At 40.4% G+C, this 22,379-nt stretch overlaps 1 protein-coding gene across 50 annotated transcripts in view; it reads right to left on the bottom strand.

Moving 5' to 3' along the window:
* Positions 1-22,379, bottom strand: part of MAP4 (microtubule associated protein 4) — a 163,241-nt gene that overhangs the window by 45,584 nt on the left and 95,278 nt on the right. For 32 of the 50 annotated variants that reach the window (XM_059076949.2, XM_067044420.1, XM_059076963.2 and 29 more), the window contains 5 exons: positions 13,764-13,886; positions 6,856-6,969; positions 3,715-3,849; positions 2,124-3,155; positions 1,291-1,413 (listed from right to left, as the gene is read on the bottom strand). In XM_059076949.2, coding sequence (XP_058932932.1) covers positions 1,291-1,413; positions 2,124-3,155; positions 3,715-3,849; positions 6,856-6,969; positions 13,764-13,886 — 1,527 coding nt within the window. The remainder of the gene's footprint in view (positions 1-1,290; positions 1,414-2,123; positions 3,156-3,714; positions 3,850-6,855; positions 6,970-13,763; positions 13,887-22,379) is intronic. The other 18 variants (XM_067044386.1, XM_067044393.1, XM_067044421.1 and 15 more) reach the window with 3 other exon arrangements.

Below are 22,379 nucleotides of genomic sequence, written 5' to 3'. Positions count from 1 at the left end.
TGATACTTATTTATATTTGTTATTCTTTTTAATAGGTATATAATTCCCAGGATAGTAACAAGATGGTAAGCTCCTCTTTTTGGTGACATTGATTAATTGATTGAATTAAATATGTATGATTTTACAATTCTAAGAGTCTGTCACCAATATTATACTAATTACTTATCAGTATTATACCAATTACTCGTTAAACAGACCAGAAGGACAGAATTATACTACTTTAAAAAAAAAAAGAAAAGATACTGAATTAGTATTTTGTCCAGAGAAAAAGTCACATTATTTCAGAAACAGAGCCTCCTACTTTGAAACACAAATGCGCTCGATTTCAACGTTCTGTTGCTAAAGGTACTTCCCAAAAGACAGAGGTATATACATAATGCCAAGTATAGGATAATGAATTAAAACAATTAGGATGAGCACCCTTGGAAAAGTTTCAGGAAGTCCATTAGTCCAACCTCCTGCCTCTACGTCAATGAATGCAGTATGGATCCAAGATCCTGGAAAGAGACCCGGTGAGAGCAGGTCTAGGACAACTCTTGTCAAGTTTGATGCAATAAATGACCTCACAGAATATTAAAATACTCAAATAGTGACTTTTGTCCTTATCTTTATCCCTCCAATGTCCTCCAAATCCTACTCTTTACTTAATACCTAAGGCCAATTATTGTTTTTCCTGAAAAATTGCTAGGCTTTAGCAACCCACAGCATTTATAACATTTAACTTGGCAATTAATCAGCAGCTATTTGGTGCCATCTCTAATACTATTTAATTCAATTATTATATAACTCTTTGGTTTCAGAGTTCACGCCTGGGAACTTCTCTCACCATCCAGGCTAGAAAAGGACCAGGACCCAGGCCTAAGTATCTGTGTGCCTTAGCATGGTGTATACACAATAAGGACTTGAGAAATCTTTAATGATATGTTGAGTCACTAAAACAACATTTTAAAAATCATACATTTATTTAGCTCCCACTTGGTGCTAGACAGTGTTCAAAGCAGTAGAGATTCCAAGTGTAGTAAATCTTGGTCCCTGCCCTCAAGTTCACAATCTCACCACAATCACAGAAAAGGAGGCAGAGAATCACTAAGTTGATAATCACGTGCACGTGCTTCTGGCTTACCATCAAAAATGTGTAAAGCTCACTGAAATCTGTTTAAGAAAGAGAGCTGACTTCGTAAACGGTCCTGCTGATCACCACCTTATAACCAGGAACAATGTCTTCCACCATCTCCCCATCTTTCCCAGTTTAAGCATTTTCAAACAGGCCACTTTGTTTTCCTGACATACCTGAGGTCTCTGAAGGAAGTTCAGAAGGTTGACTAGTGAACGGTTTCTTTTGCTCTAGTTCCTCTGACACAGAATCCTCATCTGTTGGCAAGTTGTGCTTTTGGCCCATGGCTGTGACTGCTTCTAAAGGTAAAAGTAAAAACCACACAGGTTTCAGAGAAGCACCATTTCAGCTACTTCTCCACCTTCCAGAAATTGGAAACAGACGCAGTTTTTGAGGAATGAAGGACGCTCCTATGAGGGCAGGAGAGAAATGGAGTGGCAGTTGGAAGGGGGAGGGAAGGGGGAGTTGGGAGGGTTGGGTTTTATTTTTTAAAGAAGGGAAAAATAACAAATGTTTTTATGGTGGTGGGAATGATCCAATGTAAAGGGGGAAAAAACATGGTGAGAGGCAAGAAAAGAGAATGGCCAGGGCAATGTATGTAAGTAGACAAGAGAAGATGGGATCTAGTGCACAACAAAGATGCTGCCCCTCATGACTAGGCGCAGGGACTGTTTACTGATGGCAACAGGAGGGAAGGCAGAGTCTATGGATAAAGATACAAGTAGTTAGGTAGACGAACGAGTGTAAGTTTGTGAATGTCCTCTTTTAGTGCTTCAATCATCTATAAGAAAAACAGGAAGATGAGCAGAGAACAAGGATGGAGAAGGTGTTGGCGGTTGGAGGAGGGTAAAGGTGAGAAAGAACTGTTTAGGGGAGCAGGAATGTGTATAGACTTGCAAAGTACAGTGTGACTGACTGTCTTTATTTTACCTGGCATGACGTTTGTCCCTTACCCTTCTGGAGACTACACCCTTGTAGACAAATACTGCAAGTAAGCATAAGCCCATACCTGCTGAAATCATGAGAGGAGGTACAGCTGACTGTCCTTCATCCTGGAGAGATTCTAACTGGGAATCCTCACTTGTTTCTTCCTGTGTCCTTGCAGTTTCCATGTCCTCAACAGGAACTGGTGCCACCTCTGCTTCTGAGGATGTTGCAACATCCGTGGCTGGAGCCACACTGTTGGCCAGGGTCACCTCCGTTTCTAGGGGTAGAGCCACATTCTTGCCCAGGGCCATCTCTGTTTCTGGAGATGAAACCATGTCCTTGCCCAGGGCTACCTCTGTTTCTTGAGGTGGAGCCATGTCCTTGCTCAGGGCCATCTCTACTTCTGGGGGTGGAGCCATGTCCTTGACTGGGGTGACTTCTGTTTCTGGAGGTGTAGCCATGTCCTTGACTAGGGCCACCTCTGTTTCTGGGGGTAGTACCATATCCCCAGTCAAGGCCACCTCTGTTTCTGAGGACAGGGCTACCTCCTTGGCTGAGGATGTTTCTGTGGATGATACAACGTCTTCATCCAGCGGCGCCTCTATTTCTGAAAGTGATGCTACACCCTTGGGTGGGGCCACCTCTCGGTCTGTAGGTGGTACCATGCCCTCAGCTGGGGCCAAATCCATTTTTACAGGTGGTGTCCTCTCTGTTTCTTTGAATAGTAGTATGTCCTTGGCTGGGGTTACCTCTGTTTCTGTGGGTAGTACCATGTCCTTGGCCAAAGACACATCTGTTTCTGTGGGCAATACATCGTCCTTGACTGGGGTTGCCTCTGTTTCTAGGGGTAGTACCACGTCCTTGACTAAGGCCATATCTGGTTCGATGGATGATTCCATGCCCTTGGCCAGTGCCACATCTGGTTCGGTAGGTGGTTCTGTGTCTTTAGCCAATGCCACCTCTGTTTCTGTGGCTGGCGCCACATCCTTGGCCAGGACCATCTCTGATTCTCGAGATGGTGCCATGTTGGCAGCCTTCAGTCCCATGATCATTTCCAATGCTTTTGTTGGTGCTCTCTCTTCTGCTGATGCCATTTCTACCTCCTCAGCAGGCTCTAAGGGAAATAAATTGGACATTTAGGATCCCATTGTCTGCTCATAGCTCTTCATTCAAAACTTACTTTCTTAGGGCACGAGAGTATCTGGCTTTTGTGACCATAACATCCTAAACATAACTAAAAAGCTGTCCACTTAATGCATTTGTGCCTACTCTTCGACAGTCCTAATATTTAGAAGAATAGAATACTGGCAGAACAAAGAGTGGAGGAGGAAAGGCAAAGGAGAGAAAAAAACACAGGTCCAAAAAATCAACACAGGTACACAATTAGTGTCAGAAAGTGAGCCTGTGGGACATCAAGAAAACCCCCCAGAGTTCTAAATCTGCCCTGAATTACAGAGGGATTGTCTTTGCCCATTGGCCCTAAGTGTTGTATTTCAACTACAACTTAATTCCTCCAGCTTTGAAATCAGTAATTTAAGTTTAAAAACATCTGTGACAGTTATGAAAATTTTACCTACCTATACTGCTGCACAAGGCTCAAAAATGTCTGATGCTTTATAATGATTATTGATACTGTAACTATTAAGTGATAAACAGGGATCCTAATAATGTACCTGCTGTAGGCTGCAGAGGCTGTATAATGGCCTCAGGGGAAATGAAGGATCCTGAATGTGAAGGGTTTGGAGCTTCCACAGACCACCCTTGAGGAACAACAGCTGCAGGAGCAAATGTGTCACAGGGAAACACACCTAATATTGAAACACAAATACATTTTTCAGACTCAGTCAACATTGGGGAAAAAAGACATTTGATATTTAAAACCAGCTTTATATAGTGCCATAAAGACATAGGCCAAAAGGACCAATGAGAAACAAAGCAAGAAAGTTTTAAAGTAAAAACCGCTGACATTCTCCAGGTTTTGGCTAATTGTTAGGTTGTTTGCGCTGCTGATTGACACTGACTGGCCACCTTCTACAATGTTTTACAAAAGATTCAAAAACACCAAAGAATAGGGAGGGTGGGAGGGAGACGCAAGAGGGAGGAGATATGGGGATATATGTATCTGTATAGCTGATTCACTTTGTTATAAAGCAGAAACTAACACACCATTGTAAAGCAATTATACTCCAATAAAGATATTTTTTAAATAAATAAATAAAAAATACCAAAGGACGAGCTCTCACTCCTACATCACAACCGATAGAACGTAACATACAGTAAGGGACAGTGAATCAATTTCCTCATCTGTACAGTGAGATTAACATACAACCCTTTCCAACATTAGAAGATACTTTTGTGAAAATGCTTTGTAAATTATTAAGAACTAGACAAATGTAAAAGCATTATTATTATGCTGTCCTCTGCCAGACCTAATATCACATGGGATTTAGTATCGCCTGGTCCTTGCCATCAAGATTATTACAATTTAGCTAGAGAGGCAAGATAGACATATATCAAATAAGGTAAACTGTGGAGTATGGACTAAATGCTATAAGAATTTCAAAAGAACCATGAGACCAGCACCGTCACAGAAGGCTTCAGAGGAGAAGCAAGAGCAGGAAGAGAGGAGAGAGTAGTCAATTACAAGGATGGAGAGCTCACTGAGCAAAGAAAAGAATGAGGATGCCAACAGGACAAGAATGTTTCTGGGACTATGAGATTAGTCTGATTCAAAGAGATCTTGTATACCAGAGAGGGAAAATGGGATTAAAACAAACAGCAGAAGAAAGAATCCAGACAACCAGAGAATTTAGAGGAAAAAAAGGGGGGGGGGCTGTCTTAAGGTCTTAATCATAAAAATGAGACAATGAATACAGAACAGGGATTCAGGTGATCAGGTATATTCAGAATTAATTTTAAAGGGGAGTAGGAAGTCTGATAGGCGACTACTGAGGTGGTCTAGGTATGAAGTGATAGGGGCTTGCACTGGGGTAAAGCAGAGGGAGCACAAAGGAAGAGAAGAAAGATGCTGTAAAGAAAGAAGTCAATGCAACTAAGTGACTGCCTAGGTAGTGAGCTGAAAACACAGGAGTCAAAGCCAAAATCAAATCAGGAGACTAGATGGTTAGCATCAAATTCAACTCATTTAACATCCTTCTTGCAAGAGATCATCAGGTCAAAGAAAAGCATAAATGAAACATATAACTACTAGCCAGGATCCTTACAAATACAAAATTATAAGCATTATTTGAAGTGGGGCTTACTGATGATGGGGACTGAAGGAAAGATGTTACCCCAAAATATGCCCCTTTGACATAAAAATTTTGAGCTGAAGGCAATTAAGCAAACAGCAAATTGAGAAAAAGCTCCTCCCTTTCTGCCTAAAGGCAGGATATAAATTTTCCTTTCAATGGCAAGAGATACTTATCAGGCCAGAGAGGGCACCAAAGGAATATGCAAACAAACCTGACTCCATTAGTTCCCTCCCATATACTTACCTTCCCGAAGTATGACTCTTGGAACCAAGTGTAAAATTGCTTTCCTTTATCCTGTCATTTCTCTACAAATTTAATATTCTTTGTTGAGGATGCTACACAAACTGAATTTCTTTCTTTTAAAAATAAATTTGGGCTTCCCTGGTGGCGCAGTGGTTGAGAGTCCGCCTGCCAGTGCAGGGGATGCGGGTTCGTGCCCCGGTCCGGGAGGATCCCACGTGCCGCGGAGTGGCTGGGCCCGTGAGCCATGGCCGCTGAGCCTGTGCGTCCGGAGCCTGTGCTCCGCAACGGGAGAGGCCACGGCAGTGAGAGGCCCGCGTACCACAAAAAAAAAAAAAAAAAAAAAAAAAAAAATTTATTTATTTTGTTTTTTTATTTATATATTTTTGACTGTGTTGGGTCCTCGTTGCTGCACGTGGACTTTCTCTAGTTGCAGCGAGCAGGGACTACTCTTCGTTGAGGTGCGCCAGCTTTTCCTTGCGAAGCATGAGCTCTAGGCACGTGGGCTTCAGTGGTTGTGGCACACGGGCTCAGTAGTTGTGGCTCGAAGGCTCTAGAGCGCAGGGTCAGTGATTGTGGTGCAAGGGCTTAGCTGCTCTGCGGCATGTGGGATCTTCCCAGACCAGGGCTTGAACCCGTGTCCCCTGCATTGGCAGGAGGATTCTCAACCACTGTGCCACAAGGGAAGTCCCAAACTGAATTTCTAAGCTACACCTTTGAGTTACTTTCCTCCCATGTGATGTACGTTGCATGCATTAATAAACTATTTGTTTTTTTCTTATTAACCTGTCTACAGAATCTCAATTGAACACCAAAGATGGGTAGAAGTAAAGTTTTACCTGCCCTACAGTACCTTGGCTACATTCATGTTAAGTTATACAAAACCAGGAATGAGGAAACTACTAATTGATAACTAAGATCTGTTTAATGTTTAGTTTACCATGTACCAGAAACTATGTGAAGTACTTTTACATAAATTTTATTTCATCAACACCACATCTTTAAGGTAAGAACAAGTGGTGGTCCCATTTTATAAAGAAACCAAAGTTTAGGGAGGACATAACTTGCATAAGGCCGTGAACTAATAAAAATGTGGAGACAGAACCTGGCCCTGGGATATAGGATTCAAGATCCCATGAGAGGAGGTGAGCTGACCCTGAGCAGCTCAACTGTGAATTCTCTGTGACTAATCTAGAAGGAGCCTTGTCAGAGCCAGAGCCCCTAAACATGACTTTGCCTAGTGATTCACTTCAAAGGTGATGGGTGAAAAACCAATTAATTGATGGAGTTAAGAAATAAATCCATCTAGAGAAGTCATACCATAACTGTCTTTCAGGGGATCATTTTGTTCTGCAGATGCTGAAGCACTGGTTGTTCCACTGGGGAGAAAGAGCAAATCTTCCAGACTGTCATCGTGGTGCATCTTAAAGGGATCTGGAATAAAGAAGGAATTTAAAACTCATTCCCAGTGAACACAACTAGAAAGATTATCGTTCCTTATTATCCTCTGATGAATACTGATTAGCTACATGTGTGTCGTCAACAGTGAGTTAAATATGTTGAGATAATATGTGACTGAATGTGGTAGGGAATCAAATATTCACTAATCCATTTGTGACAAGTTAAAAATCCATAATCTCATATTCTCTAAGATTTAATTATCTAAATCAGACAGCCAACAAATACATAAAACTAAAACTACAACTAATGCTCGAGTCTATAATATATTAGGAGGTGAGAGTACAAATATAATTAAACTTTCAATATGTATTTACAGAGCAGACATTCATTTTACGTTATTAAAAAAACAACACACACAGAACAAGTAAAAGAGACATTTTCACCTCCTGTGGAGAGCATGAAGAAAACTGCATTTCAAAAGCTGTCTGAATGAGACAAGGTGAACTGCTGGCACCTGGAAAGAATGAACTCTAGACTCAGGAGTTGGCATGAGTAAAGGCACTGAAAACATCAGGTAAACTCCGTACCTTCTTACATGAAAAAAGAGCAAAGCCATCTGGCCAAGCAAGAATTCTGCTAAGGGGGCCATCTCGAAATGCAACACACATCTGAATTAGCCTGAAAGCTTATAAAAACAGACTGCTGGGCCCTAAGAATCTGCATTTCTAACTAGTTTCTCAGGGAATACTAATTCCCTTTAGGCACTTCCACTGTCAGAGGCAGCTGCACTGAAGTCCAGGCTTTAAGTGAATGTTCATTCCTGTGGTTCTGAGGCAGCTGCCCCTCCCTCTTCTAGTAAGGGATTTCAGGCTTAGAGGAGAGAGTGGCACTGCAGAATATGAACGAGCAGAAAGGAAACTGAGAAACTGCTGGGGCTGGAGGAGGCCCCGGTGTTGCTGCTTCAGAACAGCAGAGGTGCTAGAATCTAGACAGATTAGAAAGCTTCATTCTCCCCAGTCTTAACTTGGTTTAGGGTACCTGCTGCTTGCTCTGTCTCTCACACTTCCGCTGAAGGAAAACAGGACACTTAAACCAGCAACAAGAATAACTGTCGTATGGTTCGCACATTAGGAGGGGAAGAATGCTAAATCACATGTAAAAATCAAAGATTTCTACAAAGTTCTGTCATTTATTCATTACTATTTTACTAGGTGCATATGATATGGCAGACCCTGTGTGCTCTAAAAACCCAAAGATGTATAAGATTAGGGTTGAAAACATTTAGGAGATGGATATACTTTAGTTCAAGTCAAGGAAGGTGACAAATATTTAAGCTGAGCACTAAAGAACTAAGTGGTTGCGGGACAGAGGAAGACCTTTTCTTTCTCTACCTACATTCCCTCTCTTAGTGATCTCATCCAGTCTCACAGTTTAAAATTCCATCTATAAGATGATGACACTCAAATTTGTATCTCCAGTCATCTCAACCTCTCCCTTTATTTCCTGACTTCTGTATCAAACTGCCAACACTTAATGTACAAAATAAAGCCAAAATGTAACCTGTTTCCCAAATCACTCCTCCTACAGTCTTCCCATCTCTGATGGCATTCTATCTTTTTGGTCCAAAACCCTGGAGTCATCCTTGATTTCTCTCTTTCATACACCACATCCAAGTCATCAGGAAATCCAGCTGACTTGACCTTCAAAATGTCCCCCAGGGGGCTTCCCAGGTGGCGCAGTGGATAAGAATCTGCCTGCCAATGCAGGGGACACAGGTTCAAGCCCTGGTCCAGGAAGATCCTACATGCCGCAGAGCAACTAAGCCCGTGCGCCACAACTGCTGAGCCTGTGCTCTAGAGCCCACGAGCCACAACTACTGAGTCCGTATGCCACAACCACTGAAGCCTGAGCTCCGCAACAAGAGAAGACACCGCAATGAGAAGCCCACACACCGCAACGTAGAGCAGCCCCGGCTCGCCGCAACTAGAGAAAGCCCGAGTGCGGCAATGAAAACCCCACACAGCCAAAAAATAAATAAATAAAATGAAAAAAAAAATGTCTCCCAGAATCTATTTCTTCCCCACCTCCACTACAGTTTCTCACAAGGCTGCAGTGAAGGCACTGCCCAAGGCTGTGATCATTTGGAGACTTGACTGGGGCTGGAGAACCTGCCTACGTGATGATGGCTTACTCACATGGCTGTTAACTGGAGGCTTCTGTTCCTCCCCACGTGTGCCCCTCCACAGCAGCAGCTATCGCCAGGGTGAGTAAGCCCAGTGTGACCAAGACAGAAACTGTAGTGTCTTTTGTAATCTAATCTTAGAAATGGCATACCATTATTTCTGCCGTCTATTCTACTGGTCACACAGCCCAAGCATGGTACAATGTGGACGGTGACTACACAAGGGTGTGAATACTAGGAGGTGGGGATCACTGGAGCCATCGCCCTGAGTTAGTAATTAAAAACTACTCACAAAGAAACACCCTGGCTGAGATGGCTTCCCTGATGAAATCTCCCAAACATTTAAAGAAGAATGAAAATCAATTCTTCACAAACACTTCCAAAAATATTAAAGCAAGGAGGATACTTCCCAACTCATTATATGAGACTAATATAAAACTAGACAAAGACATCTCAAGAAAGGAAAACTACTGACCAGTATCTTTTCTGAATATGGATACAAAAATCCTCAACAAGTGTTTACATAGGTGCCAGCATATAAAACTCATTATATACCATGACCAAATGGGATCTATCTCAGGAATGCAACATTGGTTTAACATCCAAAAATCAATTAATGGAATACATACATAACAACAGAATTTAAAAAATAAAACCACATGATCATCAATAGATGCAGAAAAATCACTTGGCAAAATCCAACACCCTTTCACGATAAATCAAAGACTCAACAAATTAGGAATAGAAGGCATTTTCCTTAATCTGATAAACGACATCAACAAAAACCACACAGCTAAGACCATGCTTAATGGTAAAAGACTGGATGCTTTTCCCTAACTAAGACCAGGAACAAACAAGGAAGTCTGCTCCTGCTACTTCTATTTAACATTGTACTGAAGGTTCTAGTCAGGACAATTAAGCAAGGAAAAGAAATAAAAGGCAGCCTAATTAGAAAGGAAGAAGGAAAACTTTATTGTAGAGGACATGAACTTATATGCAGAAAATCCTATGGAAACAACTAAAAAACTATTAGAACTAATGAGTTCAGCAAGATTGGAAGATACAAGATCAATATACAGAAACCAATTCAGATTCAGAACAATCTGAAAATGAAATTAAGAAAACAATTCCATTCATAAGAGTAAAGAAGAATAAAATATTAGGAATAAATTTTACAAAAGGGAGTATAAAACTTACACTCTGAAAACTACAAAAATATTGCCGAAAGAAGTAAGATATAAACACATGGAAAAACATTCTAAGTTTAAGGATCGCAAGACTTAATATTGTTGAGATGGCAAAACTCCCCAAATTGATCTACAGATTTAACACAATTCCTATCAAAAATCCCAGCTGATTTCTTTTTCTTTTAATTAATTAATTAATTTATTTATTTTTGGCTGCATTGGGTCTTCGTTGCCGCGTGCGGGTTTTCTCTAGTTGTGGCGAGCGGGGTCTACTCTTAGCAGCGGTGCGCAGGCTTCTCATTGCGGTGGCTTCTCTTTTGCAGAGCACAGGCTCTAGGTGTGTGGGCTTCAGTAGTTGTGGCATGAGGGCTTAGTACTTGTGGCTTGCGGGCTCTAGAGCACAGGCTCAGTAGTTGTGGTGCACAGGCTTAGTAGCTCCATGGCATGTGGGATCTTCCCAGACCAAGGATCGAACCCATGTCCCCTGAATTGGCATACAGATTCTTAACCACTGCGCCACAAGGAAGTCCCCCAGCTTATTTCTTTATAGAAATTCACAAGCTGACTCTAAAATTAATATGGAATTGCAAAGGATACAAAATAGCCAAAACAATCATCTAAAAGAAGACCAAAGTAGGTAGATTCATACTACCCAATTGCAAAACTTACCACAAAGCAACAGTAACCATGACAGTGTAGTACTGGCATAAGGACAGACATACAGAACAATGGAACAGAACTAAGAGCTGAGAAACAAAACTGTATATCTATGGTCAACAAATTTTCAATAAGGGTGCCAAGACAATTCAATGGGGAAAGAATAGACTTTTCAAAAAAATGGAGCTGGGACAACTGGATATCCACATGAAGAACAATGAATCTGGACCCCTACACCTTTCACCATACACAAAAATTAACCCACAGTGGATCAAAGACCTCAGTATAAGAGCTAAAACTATATAAAATTTTTAGAAGAAAACATAAGGATAAATCTTCATGACCTCAGATTTGGTGATGGATTCTTAGAAATGACACCAAAGATTAAACAACAAAAGAAAAACTAGATAAATGGGACATTATCAAAATTAAAAACTGGGCTTCCCTGCTGGCACAATGGTTGAGAATCCACCTGCTGATGCAGGGGACATGGGTTTGAGTCCTGGTCCAGGAGGATCCCATGTCCCGCGGAGCAGCTGAGCCCATACGCCACAACTACTGAGTCCACGTGCCACACCTACTGAGGCCCGTGCGCCTGGAGCCCGTGCTCTGCAACGGGAGAAGCCACCGCAACGAGAGGCCTGCACACCGCAGCAAGGAGTAGCCCCAGCTTGCCGCAGCTAGAGAAAGCCCATGCGCAGCAACAAACACCCAATGCAGCCAAAAATAAATAAATTTAATTAATTAATTAATTATTAAAAACTTTTGTGCTCCAAGGACACTACCAAGAAAGTCAGAAGACAACCCACAAAATGGGAGAAAATATTTGCAAATCATAAATCTGATAAGCGTCTAGTATGTGGAATATATAAAGAATTCTTACAGCACAACAAAAAGATCAACGAATTAGAAAATGGTCAAAGGATCTGAATACACATTTCTCCAAGGAAGATATACAAACAGCCAATAAGCACATGAAAAGATAAAAAGATAATCAACATCATCAGCCATTAGGAAAATGCAAATCAAAAATCACCACAAGATACCATTTCACACCCATTAGGTTAGCTATAATAGTTTAAAAAGGGAAAACAAATGTTGTCAAGGATGTAGTGATTACAAACCTCATAAGTTACTGGTAGGAATATAAAATGTTGCAGTTGCTTTGGAAAACAGCTTGGCAATTCCTCAAATGATTAAACAGAGTTACAATATGATCAGCAATTCCAATCCAGGTTACATTCCTTCATCTACACAAAATCTTGTACACGAATGCTTTAGAAAGCATTATTTACAATAGTTTGAAAAAAAAGGGGGGGGACCAACCCAAATGTCCGTCAACTAATGAATAAACAAAATGCAGTGTATCCATACAAAATATTACATGCCCATTTAAAGAATGAAGTTCTAATCCATGCCAAAAAATGCATGTACCTTGAAAACACTGGGCCAAATGAAAAAAACCAGTCACAAAAGACCACATATTAACATGATGATTCCATTCATATGAAATGTCCTGAATAGGTAAATTTATAGAGACAGAAAGTAGATTTAGTGGTTGCTTAGGGCTGGGATGGATAAGGAGATGGGGGTGAAATCTAAGGAGTACTGAGTTTCTTCATGGGTTGACAAAAAATATTCTAAAATGGACTCTGGTGATGGCTGTACATACATGTAAATATACTAAAATCCACTCAATTGTACCTTTTTATTTTATTTTATTTTATTTTTTTATTTTTTGCAGTACGTGGGCCTCTCACTGTTGTGGCCTCTCCCGTTGTGGAGCACAGGCTCTGCACGCGCAGGCTCAGCGGCCATGGCTCACTTGCCCAGCTGCTCCGCGGCATGTGGGATCTTCCCAGACCGGGACACGAACCTGTGTCCCCTGCATCGGCAGGCGGCTCTCAACCACTGCGCCACCAGGGAAGGCCCTCAATTGTACATTTTAAATGGGTGAATTGTATAGTATGTGAATTACATCTCATTAAAGCTTTCTTTAAAAATTACGTATGTCTCGGACAGCCAATGACTGGAGAGCGGTACAGAACACCAAGTACTAGATCATCTGGAACCAGTTATGGGCACCTTATAAGTTAGATAGCAAAAAAGAAACCATATATAAGTGGAAACAAATAACTTGAGCTCTCAACCTGATTAACTGACATGGAGGTATCGACTACTGCTTTGAGGTGCTTCTACAGTCCATCCCTCCCACCACTTCCAGCTCCAGGCAACTACAGATAGGCTTTTTTTGTCTCTATAAATAAGTTTGAATTTTATACAAATTGGGTATAAGTTTTAGTTTTCTTTTTTTTGTCAAATGAGGATAATATATACTTGGCAGAGTTGGTAAGAAATGCAGATAATATGTATATTGAGGCTCTAGTACTGTGCCTGGCACAAAATAGGCATTTGACAAATGGTGCTATTAGTACTATAATAATTCCTTTTGGAAGAATTAAGGTTCTAAGATACTATTGATCATTTAGTCCTCAATGAATATGAATTTCAGCTCATTTACTCAAAACAGGTTTTGAAGGGGAGAAAACAAAGGGGCACATGCCTCAGAAGAAGGGATAAACAGAGAGGAGAAATGGTCAACTAAATGTTCAGGGGAAATAATTATACCTTGGTTGTGCTTTACAAGCTATATTTAGGCTGAAATGTTTTATCTCATTTACTGGTGGGAATATAAAATGTTGCAGTTGCTTTGGAAAACAGCTTAAACAGTGGTGATTGTGGCTTTTCCATGTTTATGTCATAGTTCACATTCAGCAGTCACAAGCAAGCCTTGCACTTACCAGTCTGGATAGGATTTACCACTTGCTCAGGTTCAAAGCAAAAGTTTGTATTTTCTGGCCAGTTCTGGCTGTTCTGATATCCCTGGTAGGCCATTTTCTCTTCAAGGAATTCAGTTGGAGACACTTCAAATAGAAACAGGAAACAAAAGTTATAAGGTACCACTGTTGACATCTGATTATTTTTGGCTTTTGTAAATAATGCTGCTACGAACATTCAAGTACAGGTTTTTGTGTGAGCATACGTTTTCAATTCTATTGGGTATATATGCTCAGCAGTTGAACTGCTAGGTGATACAGCAATTCTATGTTTAACATTTTGAGGATCTGCCAAACTTTTCCATAAATGTATATAAATGGCTGTACCAGTTTATAATCTCACCAGTAATGTCTGAGGGCTTCAATTTCTCCACATCTTCACCAACACCTGCTATTATCTTTTTTTATTTTAGCCATTCTAGATATGGGTGTGAAGTGGTATCTCATCATGATTTTGATTTGCATTTCCCTGATGACTAATGATGTTATGTATTATTTCATGTGCTTATTTATCTAAGGTCACTTTTATGTTTTTCTTTCCCCAGAGAAAGGTTTATTAAAATAATTTACTCAATTTTAAATTAAGCTACTTGGTTTTTTTATTATTGAAATGTAAGATTCACTTTCTTGATGATGTCCTTGGAACACAAAAGTTTTTAATTTCAATGAAGTCCAGTTTATCTACTTTCTCAGTCATCTGTGCTTTCGGAGTCGTATCTAAGAAACCACTGGCTAATCTAAGGTTACGAAGATTTATGCCCATGTTTTCTTGTAAGAGTCTTATAGTTTTACCTCTTACATATACGTATATGATCTATTTTGGGTTTTTTTTTGTTTTTTTTTTTTTTTAGCATTATGTGGGCCTCTCACTGCTGTGGCCTCTCCCGCTGCGGAGCACAGACTCCGGACGCGCAGGCCCAGTGGCCATGGCTCACGGGCCCAGCTGCTCGGCGGCATGTGGTATCCTCCTGGACCAGGGCACAAACCCGTGTCCCCTGCATCGGCAGAAGGACTCTCAATCACTGCGCCACCAGGGAAGCCCCATTTGGGGTTAATTTTTTATATGGTGTTAGGTAGGGGTCTTAACTTCACTCCTTTGCATACAGCTATCCAGTTTTCCCAGCACCATTTCCTGAAAAGACTGTGCTTCCCCCATTAATTTATCTTGGCACCCTTGCTGAAAAATGTAAGAGTTTACATCTAGACTTTGACAGTTTCTTAAAACGTTAGACTTATCACATGACCCAGCAATTCCACTCCTAGGTATCTACCCGAGAGAAATGAAAACAAATATCTATACAAAGACAATATATGAATGTTCACAGCCATGTTATTCATAATAGCTAAAGACTGGAAACAAACCCAAAATTCATCAACTGATGAATGGATAAACAAAATATGGTACATATACTGGAATATTATTCAGCTGTAAACGGGAATGAAATACTGATAAACACTCCAACATGGATGGATGAACTTTACAAGCATTAATAAGCTAAGTGAGAAAAGCATGACATGAAAGACTATATACTATATGATTCTGTTTATATGAGTTTTCTAGAAAAGATGACTATAAAGATGAGAAGCAAATCAGTGGTTGCCTAGACTGTAAATAGAGATGGGGATTGAGTCTAAATGGACTCAAGATAACTTTAAGGGTGGTAAAAAAAATTTTTGAAAAATCAATTGTGGTGATGAATGCCCAACTCTATAAATTTACAATGGGTGAATTTTATAGTATGTAAATTATATCTTAATAAAGTGGTTAAAAAAAAATCTAAGACTCCCAGGTATGTGCCTTTAGCATATACTTCCCTTGTTGGGGGCTATGAATTTTTGTGGAGAAGGGTATGGAAGTGAGTGAGGAAAGAAGTTTTGAAAGGCTGAATAGCTACAGTACAAACACGGTTGAAGTTTCCCTACTGCCCTGCTTCTGGAAAAAAGACTAGGACTTTAAAAAAATGTACCTGGGGACTTCCCTGGTGGTGCAGTGGTTGAGAGTCCCCCTGCCAATGTAGGGGACACGGGTTCGTGCCCCGGTCCGGGAGGATCCCACGTGGTGGGGAGCGGCTGGGCCCGTGAGCCATGGCCACTGAGGCCTGCGCGTCCGGAGCCCGTGCTCTGCATCGGGAGAGGCCACAGCAGTGAGAGGCCCGTGTACCACAAAAAAAAAAAAAAAAAAAAGAGATGTACCTGGGAGAAGGAGAAGGCTCAGCCACAGGGTACTTCAAAAAGATCCACATACCTGCTGCTAATCTCAAGACAAACTTCAAGGGTAAGAGGCAGAACTGTCCCTCCTTTATTACTAGCTAACTCATCAGGTTGCCTTGAAGTGCAAATTTTCCCCTTCATGATTGTCCTTTATTTTCAAGTTTCACAGAATCATCTAAATCTAATTTCAACTACATGAAACGTTTGAGGAAAGAGGAGAAAGAGGAATGAAACAAAAAAATTTATCCTAGATTACATTCCCTGAAATATTCCTTCCGGAACACATCCCAAGAGAATGTTAGACATCTGAGGCTGTTTTTTTTTTCTCTAAACATTTTTACTTAAGCATAATAAATCTGTGGACTTTAAGTTATCTTCCACGCCTGCAAGAATGGAAGGGGGATAATATACTGTATTTTTACTTAAGATTAATTTCAATTATAATTTTATAATTAAAACTCTTCTTATGAAAGTGAAATGCCTAATCTCTGAGAAACTTATCTGCTGAAGGTAGACTGTGCATGACAAAGCCTCCCAAGTTCTACCTATCAAAGAGAGCCTCTAGCAGTTGTTCTTCTCTGAAGGTTCCAGGCCTCCAGACCTGCACACAACTAAGAAAGTTCTGCTATAAGTTATAAGGGAAGGAAGCAAATCAATTCTTCAGGAGAGACTTTTTCTAAAATTTAGGCAGTATCTGTCATGAATATCTTTTTAAGACAGAAACTGATCAGCATAATCATCTTTCATCAATAACAGTTTACAATGGATATAGAGGATGTTCCACACATAGCTATTCCCTAGGTCAACTCTCAATAAATGACAAAGGTACAGAATTAAATACACCATTAGTTATGGTACAACCTGGGGACAGAGTTTAGAGAAAAACTCAGCAATACAGCTCAGCTGTGGCATCTACCACCAGAAGGGACTTAAAACATCCTGCAATATGGCCCTGGCAAACTCATGTCTAAGATCTCCAGAGGTTGAAATGCAACCTCTCCATCCCCTCAAAGCACTCCCTTCCTCCCCCTTTTGGTCTCCCCCCAGGATTCTTTCTCTTTTCTGTCCCTCCTTTGGCTTTAAGAGAGCCAACTTTAAATGGCATTTCAACACAAGGAAGTTCTCCAGAGCTGACTATAGTCCAACTGGGTTAACTGTGTGATTTAATATTCTGTAGTAGCTTATATGTACTCATCATTATTTCAGCAGATATATAGGGCCAGTTTGATATCTGCCACATTCTGATTTTTAGACGTTGCTGGAGAAAGTCACAAGGCTGACGGAAACAACAGACGTAAAATCCTCAGGAGAGCAATAAGACAGCAAGAACGAATCAACTGGTGATTACGCAGCTCTGAAATAACAGCACCAAGAAATATGAAATATTAAAAAAAAAACAGAGATTGAGGTTCTTCACTTCAGTTTTCCCCAGGCAAACTTCCCACCTTTTCAATACTTTTTGATCTCTTTCCCTATCTGCTGTACACTGCTGGTGTACATGATTTGGGTTATTTACAGGGAGTCCAAAAAAAGAAATAGAAAAACAAAAAGCACCAATAAGAATTATTTTACTCTGAATTATTAATTGACAGATAGATTTCTTATTAACAGTATTAGTGGTCATAATTTGCATGTTACTAACAAAAAAAACAAATCTGTGACCGCTTCTGTTTCATGTCCTTGGCTCTTTCCTTATCTGTCCCCCCTCCCCTGTCCCAGCGGCAACCTTAGAATTTTAAAGAAGGCACCTAGGAGATCACCTAGTCCAAGCCCCTGAAGTTTAAACCATATCTCATTCAATTATCTATTTAAGCACCTGCTATGTGCCAGTCACTGTTCTAGGTATTAGTGATACAGCAGCAAACCAAATGGTGAAAGGTCCTGCTCTCACGGACACTGATCACTATCATCACCATTACACTGTACTTGGGCACTACGAAAACCAAGCAGCAAGTATTAGTCTAGCTGAGGGTTTAAGATATACCCAACAATGCAAATCTCTGCAAGCCTCAGTTTTCACATCTGGTACCTACCTTACTTACTTCATAAGGCTGAGGGAGGACATGTGAAAGTGCTTAGAAAACTATGAAGAACATGATAGTCCCACAACTATAATGGGTCATATAGGATAAGTGTCTACAATAACACGTACTAAGTGTTGCTACTGGAGTTTAAAGGTCACATACTATGGTCATGGGATGATCTGGAATATTTTCCACAGGAGATTAGAATTTAACTGGACCTGGAAGGATAGTTAGGAGGATATAATTAAATGGAGCTGGGAGATTGAGAAAGAGACAAAGTGGAGAAGCTATCCAGCAAAGGAAAATATGAGTTAAGACCACAGGCAAGAATGGGAAAGTAAGGAGCACACCAATTTGGCTGGAACACACTTACTGGGGGCAGCAGTTCTCCATAGAGGGCAGTTAGAGAATAGCTAGGGTGTCAAAGGCCAAACAGAGTGGCATCCAAGAGCTGTCTGCCTGTATCCCATCTAAAGGAAACCACCCCAGTCCCTTCCAGGTGATCCTGGTATGGCTGTCCATCGTGGTACTTTGCTTTCCCGGCCAAACGAGTATACTTGTGATTCAGGCAGACCCAAAGTCCTTTGGGGAAATCTGATATACAGACATTTTGGAACTTGAGCCATAAGGCTACACTACACCTGGGCTGCCAGTAATCATTCTTCCCACCTTGAAAGAATCTGCCTGAGAATGAAGCCAAAGAGGAGGCAGGGATGACAGAGGGAGAGAAGGAAGAATGGAAAAGAGAGAGGAAGAGTGGGAGAGAGGAGAAAATGGAGGAGTGAGGGAGAAAGAGAGGTAGAGGAAGAGAGAAAAAAGGGAGAGGTGAGAAAAGCAAGAGAGAAGAGACTTTTGAGCCAAATATGTTATTCTAAAAGCTTTACATGTTTTAAAAAAAAAAAAAAACTAGCTGTAGGCAGCCAACAAAGATGAAAATGCAATGCCCAGTTCCTTTAATTGAGGAAAAGTCTAAAAAGTAAGAAATACGTATTTTGCCTAGAGCTGTCTAAAGGTTTCTTCACACGCTAGAAATCTAAATCAGAAAGAAATATGATATTAAAGAAAGAAAACTGGACTGCAAATCAGGAGATCTAGATTCCAGTCCTGGCTCTGTCACTTAGCTTTGGGTGTGACCTTGAGACTTTTAGAACCATAAACCATTCATCTATAGTAAAACACCAAACCAAAACAAAACAAATCCACAAAAAAAAACATGAAACACAATAGGGTTGTGCTATATAATTTTTAAAATGCATTTTAATTCTAAAATTAAATTTTAAGCCTTTGATTTATCTATTCATTTTTATATCCCCCCCAAACCTGGCAAAATATAATTTGCACATAAGTACTCAGCAGGAAGTACTGGTCATTTGCTTAAGCCAGAAAAATTACAATGAATCAAAGAACAAACCACAGTGTCACTGGGAAGGTTCACAAGCATATGGAGGAGGGAAGAAGAAAAAGTGGTAAAAACTTGGATAAATAAAGGGGAAGGGTGGGAGGGATAAATTAGGAGGTTGGGATTAACATATACACACTACTGTATAGCACAGGGAGCTATACTTAGTATTTTGTAATAAACTATAAGGGAAAAGAATCTGAAAAAGAATATATATCCGTGTGTGTGTGTGTGTGTGTGTGTGTGTGTATATACACACACACACACACATATATACACATATGTATAAAATGAATCACTGTGCTGTACGCTGGAAACTAACACAACACTGTAAATCAACTATACTTCGATTAAAAAAAAAAAAGATTCTCTGTTGGTTTGATTTCTACCAGGTCCCTGGTGTTTTAATAGAATATATGCTTAATATTTCTCTTTGGAAACAAAAACTTGGATAAATACATAGCTCTTAAAATTAGTAAAGTGGGACTTCCCTGGTGGCGCAGTGGTTGGGAGTCCGCCTGCTAGTGCGGGGGACGCAGGTTTGAGCCCTGGTCCAGGAGGATCCCACATGCCGCAGAGCAACTGGGCCCGTGAGCCACAGCTGCTGAGCCTGTGCTCTAGAGCCCGCAAGCCACAACTGCTGAGCCCACGTGCCACGACTGCTGAAGCCTGCGCACCTGGAGCCCAGTGTTCCGGGGCAGGAGAGTCCACTGCAATGAGAGGCGCGCGCACCGCAACGAAGAGTAGCGCCGCAGCTGGAGTGAGCCCGCGCGCAGCAACGGGGGCCCAGTGCAGCCATAAATAAATAAATTTATTTTTTTTAAAAATAAGTAAAAGTGCAGTGGATAAGAATTCGCATGCCAACGCAGGGGACACGGGTTCGATCCCTGGTCCCAGAAGAGCCCACATTTCGCGGAGCAACTAAGCCCGTGCGCCACAGCCACTGAGTCTGCGCTCTACAGCCAGCAAGCCACAACTACTGAGCCCACATGCCACAACTACTGAAGCCCGTGCGCCTAGAGCTCATGCTCTGCAACGAGAAGCCAACGCAATGAGAAGCCCACGCGCCACAGTGAAGAGTAGCCCTCACTCACCGCAACTAGAGAAAGTCTGTGTGCAGCAGTGAAGACCCAACGCAGCCACAAATAAAAAATATATATATTTATTTTTAAAACTTTTAAAAAATTAGTAAAAATATTTTAAAAACAGTAAGATTTCATAGAATTAATTTATCTCAGTTCTAAAATAAACTTTAAAAGTCTGTGATTCTCCTTACATTTCTTACCCTTTTGGAAAAAACTAGTTTTTAATCAGAGAAGTGGGTACATTTTGCCGCACATTGTGGAGAAGGAACATGCAACTCTGGTTATCTCCCCTCCACATTGGTGCCGCAGCACAGCCTAGAAAGGCTCTCCTGGGAGCAACATTCAGAACAGCCTCCGGCCAACAGTGTTATTAAACAGCATGTTTGACAGAGGCTCACTCCCACATCTTCATTCAGTGTTACTGACCTAGATTTACTTGTTTTTTTTTTTTTTTTTTTTTTTTTTTTTACGCACAGGCTCAGCGGCCATGGCTCACGGGCCCAGCCGCTCCGCAGAATGTGGTATCTTCCCGGACCGGGGTACGAACCCGCGTCCCCTACATCGGCAGGCGGATTCTCAACCACTGCACCACCAGGGAAACCCTATTTCCTTCTTAAAACTCAAGCAAAAGCAGGTAAACTCCCTTGCAGGAACACAGCATTCAGAATAAATGTGGTGGGGGTTTTTTTTTTAGCATAATTGCAATCTACTCAGAGAGTCTGTTTCAGTAAAAGAATGAAAAATGAAATTCAAAACAAGAAGCAATTTACTTAATGCACTGGAAACAACCCTAGATACCCTGGTTCTCCTATAAACGTAGAATGGAAAAAAATAGTGGCCAGTTTCTATTTCTGTGAAATTGGAAGCATTTAACAGAAGGGGCAAATGGCTAAATATTTTTAAAGTATCAATTAATCAAGTAGTAATATCTGTATATATATATCAAAGCCAGAATAATTCTACCAGGTAACACCCATTCCAAGTCTAAGACAGACCAAGAGATCTTAATATTTAAGAGAATATAAAAAGTTCATTGATACGGTTTCAGATTCTACATTGCAAATAACCTTTAAGAAACTACCATTTGTCCAGTTTTGATGTCAAATCAAAGAATATCCAGTTATCAGGAAAAAAAACCTATCAAAATATCCTTTCTCTTAGCTTACATATATATGTGAAATGAATTTTCTTCATATACTTCAACTCACACAACATATTGTGACAGATTGAAGGCAGCTGTCTTCTATTAAACCAGATAGTTCTCCAGAACTAAACTTTTTAAAAGAAGTATACTTATTAAACTTACTAAACTTTTACTAAAGTTTTACTTACTAACTTTAAGTTAGTAAACTTTTACTAAACTTTTTTTAAAGAGGTATACTAATTATTAAAAACATTGGGAGGGGGGAATGTTAACATTAATGTAAAATGAATTTATTGTTATTTTAACGAATACTTTTTAAAAGTCTCTCAGTTGTAATATCTAATTTGAAAAATATTGATAGATATAACCCATATAAACAAAAGCTTTTTGGAGTCCTTAAAAATTCTGTAAATAGCTTTACTGAGGTATAATTAACATACAATAAGCTCCACATATTTAAACTATATACTTTGATTAATCTTGACTATGTATGCCATCACCACAAGAGAGAGGAACCTATTCATCACCCTCAAAAGTTTCCAAATTTTTAAGAGTGAAAAGTGGTCTTGATACCAAAAAGTTTGAGAGTTGATGCCTTAAGAGTATTTAGAGACATTCTCCCTCTGGAGAATTCTGCTATTTACCTGGAGAGTCAATAAAAAGATAAAGAAGCAAAAAAGAGCATAGATTGGGGCAGCAGACTAAGGTTCTAGTCCA

This window comes from Kogia breviceps, chromosome 10, assembly GCF_026419965.1.
Source record: "Kogia breviceps isolate mKogBre1 chromosome 10, mKogBre1 haplotype 1, whole genome shotgun sequence".
In the NCBI taxonomy this organism is placed as follows: Eukaryota; Metazoa; Chordata; class Mammalia; order Artiodactyla; family Physeteridae; genus Kogia; species Kogia breviceps.
Note: the sequence above shows the minus strand (reverse complement) of the source record. Positions and strands in the feature narration are given on the sequence as shown.